The 15581-nt window shown below is 37.9% G+C and overlaps 1 protein-coding gene across 50 annotated transcripts in view; it reads right to left on the bottom strand.

Moving 5' to 3' along the window:
- Positions 1-15581, bottom strand: part of KCNMA1 (potassium calcium-activated channel subfamily M alpha 1) — a 424339-nt gene that overhangs the window by 48427 nt on the left and 360331 nt on the right. For all 50 annotated transcript variants that reach the window (XM_038141591.1, XM_038141590.1, XM_038141595.1 and 47 more), the window contains 3 exons: positions 8021-8144; positions 4890-5114; positions 1537-1729 (listed from right to left, as the gene is read on the bottom strand). In XM_038141591.1, the coding sequence (XP_037997519.1) occupies positions 1537-1729; positions 4890-5114; positions 8021-8144 (542 nt within the window). The remainder of the gene's footprint in view (positions 1-1536; positions 1730-4889; positions 5115-8020; positions 8145-15581) is intronic.

Below are 15581 nucleotides of genomic sequence, written 5' to 3'. Positions count from 1 at the left end.
TGTCTCTAACTTCTAAGCAAAGATAGAAAATTCTCTCAGACCGTTTGTGCTCAAGAAGATATTCTTGATTATTTTAATTATGTGTGTGATAGGAGACCAAGATTCATCAAAGAATAGCCATTAGCCTGGTAGTAGAACTACAGATTTAGTTTTGAGATACAGAATTTCAGATCCCAGGGCTAAACCAGAAAAACAAGAAACGTCTATGCCTGTCTTCCACTTCTGCAATAAATTTCCTAATCATGACTACAAGCTATTAGAGTGTGAGCAAGTCGGCCTCACAAATTTGTGAGGAGAGTATTCTAAAATATTTGGGGTTGTGTTATTTCCAGAACACAGATTTGAAACTTTCAACACTCATGGGATTGAAAACAATCAGTTTCTTCCTTTTCTTCTCTAAAACTACTTATCCAGAAAACTGTCCAATTTGACTTTGAAAAGTTCAAACTTTTAGCTTCCTGGTACAATTTGATTCCAGTATTGAATTCCACTATTTTATTGCTGATTCTAAGAAAGAATTTTCAATGTTCAAGTTTCTATATTCAAGAAGTTACACTGCAACATCTGATTTTTGGCATATAGTTCCTATTTCCTGATTAGAGTGTAAAGAGGAAAATCTGAACTTAATCTAAGTTCTCACAGTCCTTGAGGGAAAACTATCTCTAGATCAGGCTCAGAGGGAAACTGCAGACCAAAGCACAATCTTTTCCACCTACATTTACAGCAGAACTAGATCCAGAGGGAATATTTACTGCTGCAGTTAATAGGTTTATCAAAGGTAGGACTTCAGCTGCATAAGCTGCAAGACCCTTCAGGGATGGGAAGATGATTGTTTTTACACTGATGGTCTTTGCCAGGGTGCTTATGACTGCTTTGCAGCTGCTTTGCACAGGCACAGATGGTGTAAAATAGCCTTTGGCAACCTATGAATCAGTCCCCTACTCTCAGGAAAGATTGAAAGATTTTGTGTTAAGTTCTTAAATGGGATGAGTACATGTCAAACCATGGGAAGAAATCAGCTTTGAGTTAATTGTCTGTGGCTTCTTGAGCAAGAAGGTGCCAAAGGTGCAAAGAAAATTATAAGTTCTTCTTTTTATTTTACTTTTTAGCTTGTGTTATTAAAACTTGTATTTTCTTCATAGTTTCAATGTGTTTTACATAAAAAGAAATTGTGTTAGACAGAATTCAGGTATTCCAAAAAATAACTGCAAGTTATCACTGGTTATATAACAGGAACTCACCCTGTAAAGGAAGCCACAGTGAGAAAACGACGTTTTTATACATTATAGAGGAAAAAATTAAAATGAGAAAAAATGCCAGTTTCATGTTCATTCACTTTTCCTCTGAAAGATGTGCTCTGTGATGTAGCAGAGAAACTACGTGACTGTCCCTTTAAAAGCCATCATACCAATCAGCAGGTTTAACTGTCAAGCAAGCTGATGTAGGGCTCTTTGAATTACTGAGTGAGGGATATTCTTCCTGCCAGGTCCTGTCCCCTGTAGGCACTGCAGAGAAGTATTATAGGGCAGTCCTTACCTTGGGAATTAGCCTGCAAGACCCCAATGCTGTCATCAAACTGCATAGATTTGATGTTGAGTGACGCCAAGATGCATTCCTTGTCCTGCAGCGAAGCATCATCAATATTATTCTGATTGGCTGACAGGATAACGCACATGTCGCAGAGGTTGATGTTGACAGCCCTTAAATCAGCCCGACTTAATGGCGTACCCTTCGGCACAGGGAGGAAAAAAGGGGGGTGCAGAAGAGGGGAAAAAAAGAAAAACAAATTAAAGATTGAGAAGGAGCTTTGGGAAATTATTTAACAAGTATCTTTTTTATGCTCTGACATTAAGCTGGTCTAACTATGTGCCAGGGAATAGGAGATGTGTGCTAATCTAAAGGGTAGTTGGTGCTGATGGCAGCATTTTAGGTTCAGTCTCAATACTCAGTCAAGCTATTACTAACAAACAAGAAACAGGAATAATGCCAGCATTCTACATCTCATCGGTGACTTGAAATTGTCTTGATTTAAGCTGCTATCATGTGGCAACCTCTGGCTCTCTGAATATAACAAGGGGGGTGTTTTAAATGTCTATTTATCTATTACCAAGTCACAATGGTCTTGGGCAAAAGAACAGCAATTTAACCAGGAAAGCATTACGTGTCCTGCACATTTGAAATGCAATCAGGACAAAGCTATTTTTTTCTACCTAAAGCAATACACAGAAAAGGTTAATCCTTTTCGAAGCACGCTTTTGGTGCTTCCAGAAGGAAAACACACTGAGCTTCAAAGCTGTGTGATTAAACCCTTTGAAACAGAAACAGGACTTTATCCTAATGGGCACAGCTTGTGCAATGTTCCCTGTTCCACAATCCTCAATCAGAGAACAGAATCATTAAAATGAAATGCTGTGGTAGCCTGTGGATTTTTTTCATAGTTAACAAAGCTGAGATAAGACACTTAACATGATATTTTTTGTTTAAAATTACACTTGCCTTTCACATTCAACAGTCCACAACTGTAGTTACAGAATATTAAGTCTATGTCACAAGGGCTGTGAGGTCCAGGAAATACACTCCTTTTTTTTTAATGGAAACTAGATTCTACTCTGCTGCCTCACATGGATTGGTACCCAAAGACCCTGATGATGAGGAGACATAACATGACAGTCCCAGTGTCATGCAGTGACTTTCATAAAATCAAGTCAAGACCCTAGTCTTCCATCTCCTGATCATTCATGGTGAATATCTCCTGAACTCCACTGAGAGTACTCAATGCAAAAGTGAATTTAAAATGCACACAGTGAAAAAAGAACTCAAGTCTTATTCAGTGTTTGCCAGCTTAATTATTCCATGTAATTTTCAATAATTTCAGGCATGAAACCTTGTAAAAAACAGTATATATCAAAAAAATATGATTCCATTATAAACTGCTCCAAAGTTAGAATATGATTATTCCAGCCACCTTAATCCTGCCCTTTGTGCCTGTACTGTGCACCAAGTGAAGCAGGGTTCCTGTGGGGAAAAATAATATGCAATCATGTAATTAATTAAAGGCTCACTCCTAATGATTTTATGCAGAGGGACAGAATTAAGGCTGCCTGAGGATATTTAAAATTGGCATTTGCCTACTTTTTAAGAGTTTACTCAGCAGCTTAAAGGCATCTTTTAATACAGACTTTAAATTCCACTTTTTTTTTTTTAGGCCAGAACAAATGTTTTCATATTCAGCTGTAACCACATCTCCACCAGATATCAGCAGCAAGTTTTACCTCGTGAACCAAAGTACAGAGAATTATGAAAGTGGCCTCCCTTTAACAGGTTCCTACAAGTATAATCTCAGACACTAAAGTACATTTTAAAATTAGTATAGTCACATCAGAAAATTGCTGCTATTTTAACTTTATATCACCATTTTGAACCAGATAGGCTGCAAAAAAAAAAAAAATGGAAGTAACAGGAATGAAGTCTGTGTGGTCTTCAGCACCCTTCATTACTATGTCAGATATAATTCCCTTATAAAATCCTGTATTTTTAAAGCTGCATCAACTAACTATTTAAGCTTTTCAAGTCAAAATTCATCTAAAGCTATTCTGAATTTAGGTGTAAATTGGGGAAAGTAAAGCTGATGCACATTTCTTTTATGCCTCTTCAGAATCAAAATTTTGCAAAAACACATTACAATAATGGATAAATATTATATACTGGAAACAGTGGCAGTATTCTATTCTGCTTGATAGTTCAACAGTATTATCAATTTAATTCTGATTCTCTAGTCTTTAGCCTTCACAGTGACTGGAATTAAAAGGAATTGGCAGAAAGAGGAGGATATTAACTGACCAAATCTGATATTGACACCATTTTTGTGACAGCGAAGAATCTTGTGACACCATCTGTTGGATCAGGTTACAGAAAAATGCCAAGGGCTAACACTAAAACTGCATTTACAGTAACAAAGACCTACAGTCTGAATTAATCAAAAAGCAAAGACAGTCCTTTCATTCTATAGCTATTTTCCCAATTATTCAGTTAAGGTTACATCCATCATTGATTTATTTATTTTTAACTGCTGAAATGAAATTACTAAGAACTAATAAACTTATATTTTTTTTCTTTCCTAAAAAATATCTAAGCTAACTTTACTATATAACATGCTGAGAATTTTCTTCCACTTATACTATGGGCTCCCACATGTCATTTATAGCTATGGTCACCTAAGATCACCAGCTTGGAGGACAATTTGTTAGTCTTGGAGCTCTTGATTCAACATTTTGGCCATATGAGTGAATCATAATGACATATAGGAGAAAAGGGGCTTTTGCAATGTTAGTGGCTGTGCCTACCAAGATCAATAGGGGCTTGTCATTGATTTAAAAAGAGTCGGGGTTTTGCACTACTTTCATACAGGACTCTGAACTGAAATGCCAGGGCAGTGTTCCCTATAAAGCAAGTCAGTCCACAGGAAGTCTTTATGAATACATGTAAATATTACGTAGACAGAGTAACAGTAATTTTTTTCAAAGGTTTTGTGGGTATAAAACCATAAATAATATCGTAAACAACTACTGTCATTCTGTCAGGGAAATCACAACATCAGAACCAGCTCCATGCAGGGCACTACAGTGAATGTTCAATACATAACACAGCTTATACATCTGATAGCAGCTGAAATTCATCCGATGAGGATGATGAGGAACCAAACACTGCAGCAAATATCTTCTAATAAGGTCTCACAGGGCTCTGTTTTCATAGACACAGTAAAGGGAAAATCTAAGTCCTCAGGCCTATAAGTAGACAAAAGTAAAAAAGCCTAAGATCAAAGTCAATACGTATCTGTCCAGCTGGTGTCCTAAATAACAAAGTATCAATAATATGGCTTTTGAACTTACAGGCAAGATTGAAACCTTGGGGAAGTTATGCAGTGTCTCCCATTCCCTTCTCAGGTATTCAAGTGAACCCACAAACACAATGTGCTTGAGTTCATGGTAGTGAAAGTTGCTGGCTCGTAATGGCATCACTAAATTTCTTAATCCAATCAAAGCAGATTTAACATCCCCAAATATGCAAACGACTACATGCCCACTTAAAACTGTCATCGCTGCTTCACTTCGAGTCTAAAAAAAAAACAAACAAAACAAAACAAAAAGACAAGGGAAAAAATGAAACAAAGGGAATCTTAAATCATATATTGAGTTTAAAACCAGGAAAAATACAACTGTCAATATTGTTCATGCACAAAGGAGCAGTTTGATAACAGCTATTCATTTTACCCTTATTTATATTTCATTAAATGTACTCAGCAGAGAAAAAAAATCGTTCTTGGTTGCAAATCCTTCGGCATTTGGGAAGACATTGTATTGGATCAAATTCTTGTCCTGTGTAAGTTCCTGTACATGTGGATTGTGACTCTGGCTACAAAGTACTGTGGGTTTAGCTAAGGATTAAAGAAAAAAGATGCAAAATCATGCCCTAGCTGAAAAATCACTAGGTGAATTTTTTCGACACCAATTTGGAAAAGAAGATGTTGAGTGTCCAGTGTTCCTAGTAGGGCTTTGTGATATTACTCAGATCTTGTGAGCTGAGGACCATAATCTCTTAGGGTCAAAGCTCTTATTTAAGGACAAGCTGTTGCTTCCCTGAGAAGCAATCCATGACTGCCCTACACTGCTCTGCTTTACAGTGGATGCCCCCTGTATGCCACAGAGCTTCTCTCAGTAACAAAATAAACGTGCAAGTTTGTGATTCTTACTAAATTTTCAGGCCAATTGGACTTACGGAAGAAAAGGTCTCATGGAGAATATTTAAACAGTGTCCAGAATTATCTTGTTGTCTCAGTAAAAGAATAAATTTTTGTACTAATTTCAGTATTGTTTAGTTCAGTTGAGCTAGCAACTCAAACACCAAGATGATTAAATAAAGCCACATGGAAAAAAATGACCTTAATTTCTGGAGCCAGTCTTGGCATTGTAGTGCTCCATCAAGTAGCTGGAGAACTACTGATACCATATTGCCAAGAAATTGTACACTCTCTACCATTACACAGAAGTTTTGCCAATGAACAAAACTAAACCAGTGGCAATATGCAAAATTTTCCTCTCACTTATCCACAGTATATGTCATTTTTCTAAATTACAGAAGCATGGTGGTGTGCAATTAAGACTGGAATATGCAGCAGATATGTTCATTGTGTCAGGAGAATGGGAACTCTGATTAGACGTTTTCTCATCAGTTAAAAAATGCATGAGCTTTCAGTTTCTCCAGAGGAATTGCACTGTTTTTCATACAGCTTGACCAAGAGAATTGTCTTGGCCTTTCAAACAGAAGTCAGGAGCGAATCCTCAAGTGAAGCTTCTAAGTTGTTCCATGCCTCTGCTTATGAATCTGGAATACTTAGACTTTACAAGACAAGACAGAGACCAAGTCTTGAAAGCAGGCATGTAAAAAATGTCACTCCATAAATCTGTATGTAGCCACGTATGGCAAAAATCCCTTCTTACTACCCAATAGTGCTGGAATGTCACTAAGCCAAAACAGACCTTGGGCAGAAAAATGAATTCTTTTCTGATTGGGACATCATCAAGTATCAATTAGAAGACAACCTGGGAAATCTCATCATCTTCAAATTATGCACTAATTTGTACTTGTGTGGTCTCTAAGGACAGCATTAAATTTGCATAGATATGAATGTAGACATAAATTGTGGACTGTGAGTTTGAAAAGGTGTAGGGAAGCATTTGGCTGGCAGTGATTGGTGATGATGCGTGAAGCAGAAAGAACCGGGGCAGACTTGCAGATTAACAGGCTGGTAGTGGAAAAAACTAACAGGGCATAACCTAGAGATGATGACTGAGTCACTCCCCAGCACCATTTGTGGGGGAACACTTTTCAAAGTAGGCCAACATGTAGTTTGTCAGCTAAAATGTGTTTGTACCACAAAGGAGGATTTTTATCTCTATTACAAAATGTTGTACAGCAGGGCTACCCCTTCTTGCTTGCTGATTACAAATAAATGATACTATTTAAAGCCGTTCAGGCAAACTCCATCTCAAAGCTCCAGCTCCAAAATTTGGAATTTACTTGCTTGACTATTTAAACACTGATATTGCAATTCCAGGCAATGTCAGAGTTATTACAGAAACCCCTGAGGAGTACTGGAGACAAGCTTTTAACCCCTGATTGCTACAATAACTGGGGCTGTCACCATCACTGGCTACACCATGCCACAGTGCAGGAAAATCTAAGAGAGCAGGCTCGGGAAAAGCTTTATGAAGTGCGACAAAGTGAAGATCCACCAGGGAGCTCATTTCAAATATAATCAGTTTTGCGTGTGAGATCTGGGGTTAGCTACTTGCTACTCTTAGGTATAAGTACATGAACACAAGTGGCATAAACTTTCAAAATAGACTGTGATAGGCCTCCTAATTATTTTTAATGACTTGAGTCAGTTTGATGGTTTTCCCAGTTAAAGGAATGAAACAAACATAGACAGGGCTCACTGTAACATGCTAGAGTCACAGTAGGCGCATTACTTGCTCTGGCCTATTTGGGCATCTTGAAATATTGGGAATTGAGAGAGAAGTTCTAAGAGAGCAAAATTAATAAAAATCAATTAACAATAATTAATAAAAGAGCAATAAATAATAGGTAAGTCAAAACAACACTTGCCTGAGTTAGAATGGTTAGAATCATTACTGCCTTGTCTAAAGAGAAAAGTGGGGTAGGCAAGCATTCAAGTATTTCTAATCTTAATTCTCTAAAAGGATTTAAACCAAATATGTAAATTTCAGTTTATGAAAAAGAAATTCCCTATACTGCATGAATTTTTATTGTTGCATTGGGCATAAAGATTTATGTAATCAAAATTCTTTAACCAAAATCCTAGCTTCGATTTCATCACTCTCGCTTCTGATTTCAACACACTGAATTTTGTGACAGTAGAGACTAACTTATTTACCCATTAGACATCAGTTCTATGGTTTAAATAACCTCTTTTCAAACACAACTCATCATCAATACCTACCAAAATAACCTTTTCGATATCTTTGGCTGGACACCAATGAAACATCCCTGTAGAGTCATACTTTTTCACGTTGGCATCCATATTGTCAATCTGCTCGTTGCCAGGAATTAACAAGGGGTCATGCCTAGGGAAAAACAAGTTGAGGACAGCATAAATGGAAAATACTATGAATTATGGATGGAAAGATATCCCAAGAGCTGTGTACAAAGAGGGACAAAAGTAAAAAATGAAATGTATTTACACTTTAACATGCTTTCAATAAGGACATTTTTAAACAAAAGTGGCATACAAAAAAAATATTAAATTTTAAATGTTGGGTGCAGTTTCAATGACTTTCTATCCTCTTCTATGCCAATAACCATTTAATTTTAAATAGGGTTTTCTGACACCATCACATCCATACAAGTTTTTTTCTTTCCAGTCCCATCCCTCTGAAATAAATATCAAAGTTCCTATAGGCATCTGCAATGAAGTAGAAGGGATAGGAACAGAGCCCCATGCTGACTGACTGGCATAAGTATGGAAAGCCAATTACTTGCTTTTACCACATACAACTTCTGACGTGATGCTCTTCACAGTAAAAGCTTTAACAGGCTGCACTTTAAATATTTTAGCAATTTGCCCAATCATATTTTGCTTTCCCAAACTGAAGCCCTTTAAAGATTCAACAGTATGTCATTTTAGAGCGGACTGACTAACAAATGCCCACATCTGGAATACATGATTTTAATACCAAACAACAATGTCCATTTTCTCTGACAATTCTACCTGTGATAACCTTCTAAGTGTTTCTGCTGCAACATTTTAAAGCACAAGGCTTCTCAAAGGAGAAGCAAATAAAAGATTTTTTTATGAACTTGCTCTCCAGCTATATAGCTACATCCAAGCACATACAGAGTCCTTTAATTTATATGCTAAAATCAAGCATTAAACTAAGTACTAAGTGAGTCCAACACTCTCACATGGTGGTGAAGACCCTTAAGTGACTGCACTATGCAATAGCATTATCAGATTTGTATTCACAAGATACAGGGTAAAGTGACCCTAAAATCTTATATTTAGCATGATTTAATAGTGCTTTGTCTGGAAAGCTACAGTCTTTACCTCACATTTTTGTCATGAATGTTTGAAATATCTTGATATAGAATTGTAACATTTCAAAGAAGAAAGTATTTACAATGTAAGAATATGCTAAGTGCTCTGAGACAAGTGTCCGAATTTTAAAGTAGTTTGCCCTTTGAAGCCTATTAAAGAAATGCCCATATTGTCTGAGCTCTTAAAACAGGAAAGTTTCCTGCTTTTAAAGTGTTTGAACCAGCAGGCTGTAGTGAGATCCTCTCTTCTGCATGGACTGCTAAAGCTGACTGTGAAGATAGTGTGTGATATAGGTTAATTTACCTTGAGCATGGTATGCTAAGTTACCATGCAACCAACACTTGCTTCCTATGAAAAGTATAATCTCAAATTCAGTCAGGGTGGTCAATTAGTGTGATTTCATAGCCACTGATTACAGATCCATTGAAATCAGTGGAAAATTCTCATGCATTTCACTCAAACAGGGTCAACTCCAAAGAAAGTGCTCAAAAAAAGTTGAAAAATTATTAATACAATGTTCCATTTAAACCAGAATCTTCTGATGCTTTAAGACAATCAACACCCTACATGGCAAAATATAAGTCAGACTCATCTGGAAAAAAAAGAAAAACTATGTTTTCAAACTTTTTAAATTCTCTCAGTAGAAATAAAGTTCAGTGATTTCACTGTAACCCACCAGCAGCAGAGAAGCCCTAGTGGACTACCTTGAGTATCTGATCCTACTCCAAGCTGAATAATAGCAGACCTTGCATAAGTGTGTTCCCTCTTTTGTAGGAAGCAGAGATGAAAAAGCTGTATCAAAGGCATTTGTTGTGGGGGCTTGGTTGTTGTTCCATTGGCTTTTTTAAAATTTCTATAAAAATATATAGACTCTGCATTCTCTTCCATCCCTCAGCAAGATGCAGACATGGTAGTTTTGTCTGAAAGCTGAGATGCCACTCATTGGGCATTCCCCATCTGCTCAGAGTTGCAGGTGGTACAATAACATCTGCAGCCATAAGCACACTTCAGTTTGAAGGTTGCACTGTGTTCAGACTACATTTAGTGGTGCTCTGTCCCAGCTATTTTTTCTAATGGAATGTGTTAGCTATATGTTTCAAAGTAAGAAAGTTTGCCAAAAGATTAGGAATCTTCAGGAGTTTCCACTGAGGAATGTTTTTCTTTCTGTTGTTTGAGGGATAGGGTTTTTCCCCCCAGTACTTCAACAGAACATTTCTTCACGAGTTTTTCTAGAGGAGCGCTGAAAAGTTCACTTTTCAAAAGCAAAGTTCACCAGTCATATCACCTTCTTTTCCTTTCAGAAATCAAGCACATATAAGAAGAAATTTTCTTTTCCCCCATCCTTCATCAGAGAAACTGTAATAAATCAGTTTTTAAACAATGCCATATTCTAGTTTTGTAATCAGTGTTTCCTTTCTGCTCTGAGATTTAATATTAAATAGATTATCTGAAACTTTAACACAAGTGACTATTTAGCAATACTCTAATCCCAGACACAAAAATGATTCACAGAAATGATACAAATTGAAAGGAATGTTATAACAAAGCAGGTGGTATCAGATATCTGACATCCAATTACAGTCAACTGCCTTGAGGTTTGAGGCAGTTTTTAGAGTGTCAGTGCTTAAAGTCTAGCATAGTTCTTTTGGGCTTTGCATCCGAACAGGGAACATTCAAAGTAGCTTCTTCCAAAGGTTTATTAGAATATTTTAGGCTTAAACATAAGTTGGTTTCAGGGAAGAACAAAGCATGTGAATCATCAGATATAACACCCTGTTGAAGTTTTAGGAAACAAATTGTGATTTTTTTAAGAAAAGCTCTTTCGATTTTTGGTGGGGTTTTTTTGGGTTTTTTGTTGTTGTTGTTGTTGTTTTTTTTTGTTTGTTTTGTTTTTTTTTTATTTTTTTGGTTTTTTTTTTGTTTTAATAAATACATACATTTATTTGCAGCATCATAAACTGCTTAGGCTCTGCTTTATTGCTTGGAGTATAGCAAGTGGGAACTTTAAATGAGGCAAAAAGGATGGGACACACAACATGAAAGCATGCTAAGAGATATTATTTTACTACTTTAATTTATTAATATTATTTACTAATAATGGATTATTGCCTGAGAAGGACTCTGTGGTATGACCAGCCACATTCTGTTTCACAATATGTGGGGTTATTCATGTAAGTGTGTTTATTAAAATTAAATCTTCTGGGCTAAGATATTATTTTAATTTCTCTTTAATCAATGTTCTTTCATTCTCGGTAAAGTGATCCCTCAAGCTGTCTCTGGACCTTGGAAACTCTTTGTTACTTAGGTCCAACTTTGTCCTCAGATGTTACTGAGTGTATCAGAACTTACACTGACTTATGTATTTGAAAACTGAATTGATCAGAACAGTTATAAAACAGTATTACTACTTTGGACATATACACCCTCATTAATCTGATGATACAAACCTGTTTTGCAAATACTAAAAATTAATTAAGATAGACACAGAGAGGCGAAAGCTGTCAAATCTGCCTAAGGCATTTGGACACCCTCTCCCATTAAAATTTATATTACACAAAGCATTACAGTTGTTGCCCTTACAGCCAAATTGTGGACTGAATGTTTCTAAAGCCTCTCTGCCTCCTCATCCTTGAAGATGGCCTTGTCAAGCTGTGCTTGCATCACATTGGCAGGTTACTGCAGAAATGCTTATATTCACACTGCAGTTATGTTCTCCAGGGCTGCAAAGTCTTCTGATTCAAGAATTCAAATCATAAGAAGAAAATCACTTTCTGTCAATTAAACCCCTACTACTTGTTTTAATTGAGATATTGAATTTTACGGCTAGCAGTGACCAAAACATTTGGCCCTTTTGGCTAGGAAAAGACATATATAGCCTGTATGGAAGGAAAGGAACAGAAGTTAAATTTCCCTCATCCATAACCCCAGTTTAAAAATAGCTTTTCTGGTTCTTATGGCAGATATTACATACGCATGACTTAAAATGAAGAGCAAAATACCATCTTTTCAAGGTTTTGAAGAGCCTATAATGCCACTCATGTGCAATTAAACTTGAAAACGACACTAAATGCCAAGCTACAGCTGCAAACCCAAAAAGCCTGCCTGGAAGACAACAGCCTAAAGCAAAACCATAAATCCCACTTACAGCAAACCTACTGCAAGGACGTCAACATACATTTTAAAGAGTACTGCTTCCCTAGCACACATTTATAACCATTGCAAAATCTGAGTTTTTGAGTCTGAAACTTTGGGTACTCACTGGGGATGGACAGAACTAAAAAGACCATTCAGGACTAAAGGGCTGCCTCAGTAAATGACTATTGTTAAACATACCCTTGTATTATGTCACCCTTGTCTGATGCTATTATATGCATGCAATTGAGAACTAGAGCAACATACCCTCCCTGGTCTGCAGTGGAACTAGTCTGTGTGCTGGGAACAAGAATACTGTGTGACCAGCAGGGAGGACCCTGGGCCTGTACGAAAATAAACTGTAATCTCTTAGTCTTACACATTAGTAAGACAATGTCTTGGCTAGTTTTTATTCTGTCCTCCAATAAAATTATCCTTATATAAAGTCAACTCAAAACACACCTGATAAAAACACTACTCCTCTTTAACCTCTGTCTATTTGAGTCTGCAATTGTGCCTCAGATAGACATATCTGGATTTTATGCACAAAATAGATGTTCAGCAGTCTCCTGCACAAGATTCAGGGTCTTTAGAGGCACCCTGCCTGTGGTTCAGGAATTTTGAGTTTTCCTACCTGACTTAGGGGTTTGTGTTTATGTCTTAGCAAGTGTATGCACACAGATGCTTGATTTTAGGAGGAAGGAGTAGGTTTGCTGAAGGTGAGAGAGGAATTGAAGACACCCTAAAGAACGTCTCATGCCTTCAAAATTTCTCCTACAGCTACCCTAACAAATTGTGGCAATTAACATGCTGTTAGTGTTAGATGTGTGCAGCCAGTGCAGGTGCTAATAATTGAAAAAGCATTTAGAGCTTTTACACCCTGGCTGAATATTTCATGATGTGCTGCATGTTTCACTATTTACTCAGTGGGCCTCTGTCACTTCAATCTTCTCTGACTGCTTTGACTGGTGCTATAAAGCTCAACCAAGACAGAGTGACGGCTTGTCACAGGAAAACTCCAGTGACTCTAGCAGCTCACTGGGACTAGCTATGAAGGTTGTCACGACATTCTGATGGAATTCAGCAAATGTTTTGTGACTAATACACCCAACATTTGTCGGCTACCATTAGCCATTCCCTGTGACCCTGCACTCTGTGTGGATGGCATTAAGTTGTAATGAGAATTTGTTGCCTCTGTGTTACACTAATGACACTCTCTCACTGATCTTTCCTTTCACAGGTTAATCAGAAACAAAATTTGTAAGGATTCAGTGCCCAGATGCACCAGGCTTTAGAGAAGAAAACCCAGTGTGATGACAAGAGAAAGAAAACCTGCATTTCACTGCTAAAAGCTTTCATTGTCATATTCAGAAGCTATCCTAATATTATTACAACCTCATACTGTCTCTTTTCCCTAAATCTAGGAAGAAGACTATATCTAATACAGCAGTTGGTACCTAGTGCCTTGTCCAGTTTATGGGCTGAACTACAGTGTTAATTGTCCTTTCTTCCCTCTTGCTCTGCCCAGATGTTGCTGGTTTTACTATTCTCAGAGGCCTAACTGAAGATTTCCCATTAATTTATCAAGACTACTAAGAACAATGATATAAATCTGCATACTGTAAGAACCTTGCTTTTTAAATTATCTTGATACCTAAGGACATGATCAAAATATGCTTCTGAAGTATGAAGCCTCTCACATTAAAAAGTAACAAAATAGTTAACTTCCAGACTTTTCCATAAGCAATTTAATGAGGGGGAAACAAGGCACACAGTCAATGTGTCTTGTTTTTAAGATTTCCCATTTAGGTCTACTGAAGCTGCAGAACTAGTAATCTTTCAGGGGTAGGAGAATGTACCTTAAAAAATTATTTCTCATTTGTAAAAACTAAACCCACAGTTAAGTGGCATCATAAAATATATGAGTGTTTTTATCACTTAAATGAAGTGTGTCACATTATGATAAAAGCTACCACTGTTGCCAGTCAATGTTTATAAGAATACTTTTTTTTTCTTTAAATCCTGTGTATAGCTAAAGAGCATTTTATTCCTATTGCTTTATCTGAGTGCATCTTCTCTTACCCTGAACTTTATAAAAATTGTATTTTTCTTCTTCAGGAAAATTCTCCTTTCATTTCCTGCTCTCTCATCCCAAAAAGACTTGTCCAAGACTTCAAGTAACCTCAAAAAAAAAAAAAAACAAACCAACAAACTGATGCTGTTTTCCTTCCCATGGCTTATAACACAACTACTGAATTTAGTTTTCATGGCCTGGTTTTGGTAGCCAGGATGATACAGGGGTGGCTTCTGTGAGAAACTGCCAGAAGTTTCCTCCGTGCCCAGAGGATCCAGTGTCAGTCAACTCCAAGAAGGGCAGGCTGCTGGCCAAGGCTGGGCCAATTAGAAATTATGGTAACACCTCTCTTGTATTTAAGAACAAGGAAAAAAAATGTTACTGTGTAGATATAATGAGGCCAGAGAAGAGCGGGGTGAGAACATATGAGAGGAACATGTGAGCTCTGCAGACCATGGTCAGTGGAGAAGGAGGGGCAAGAGGTGCTCCAGGCACCTGAGCTGAGGTTCCCCTGCAGCCCATGGCGAAGATCATGGTGAAGCAGGATGTCCCCCTGCGGCCCATGGAGGCCCACAGGGATGCAGAGATCCCCCTGCAGCCCATGCAAGAGATCCACGCTGGGAAAGGTGGATGCCTGAGAGGAAGCTGGGACCATAAGATGCCCGTGCTGGAGCAGCCACCTGGCAGGGACCTGCAGACCCACGGAGAGAGGAGCCCGTGCTGGAGCAGTTTTCCTGGTAGGACTTGTGACCCTGTGAAGGAGCCATGGTGGAGCAGCCTGTTCTTGAAAGACTGCGCTCAATGGAAGAGTGACCCAGATTTCAGCAGTTTGCAGAGAACTGCTGCCAATGGAATGGACTCACATTGGAGAAGTGCACAGAGAACTCTCCTATGGGATGGACCCCACACTGAAGCCAGGGAAGGACTCCTCTCCCTAAGCAATGGGAGAAATGACATGTGATCACTGACCATAAACCCCACTCCCCATCTCCCTGCACCTCTGGGGGGAGGAGGTAGAGCTGGGAAGGAGGAAGAAGTGGGGGGAAGATGTTTTAAGGTCTGTTTATACTTGTCATTATCCTGTTCAGATTTTGTTAGCAATAAATTCAATTAATACCTCTAATGTGAGTCTGTTTTGTGAGTGATTTCTGCCATTATCTCAACCCATGAACCTCTTGTTGTAGTTTCTCTCCCTGGTCCAGCTGTGGAGGGCAGTGAGAGAGCAGCTTTTGAGGGTGTCTGGCATCAGCTAGCATCAAC

The sequence above is a fragment of the Motacilla alba genome, chromosome 6 (genome assembly GCF_015832195.1).
Source record: "Motacilla alba alba isolate MOTALB_02 chromosome 6, Motacilla_alba_V1.0_pri, whole genome shotgun sequence".
NCBI lineage: Eukaryota > Metazoa > Chordata > Aves > Passeriformes > Motacillidae > Motacilla > Motacilla alba.
This window is presented reverse-complemented; position numbering and strand designations above follow the sequence as displayed.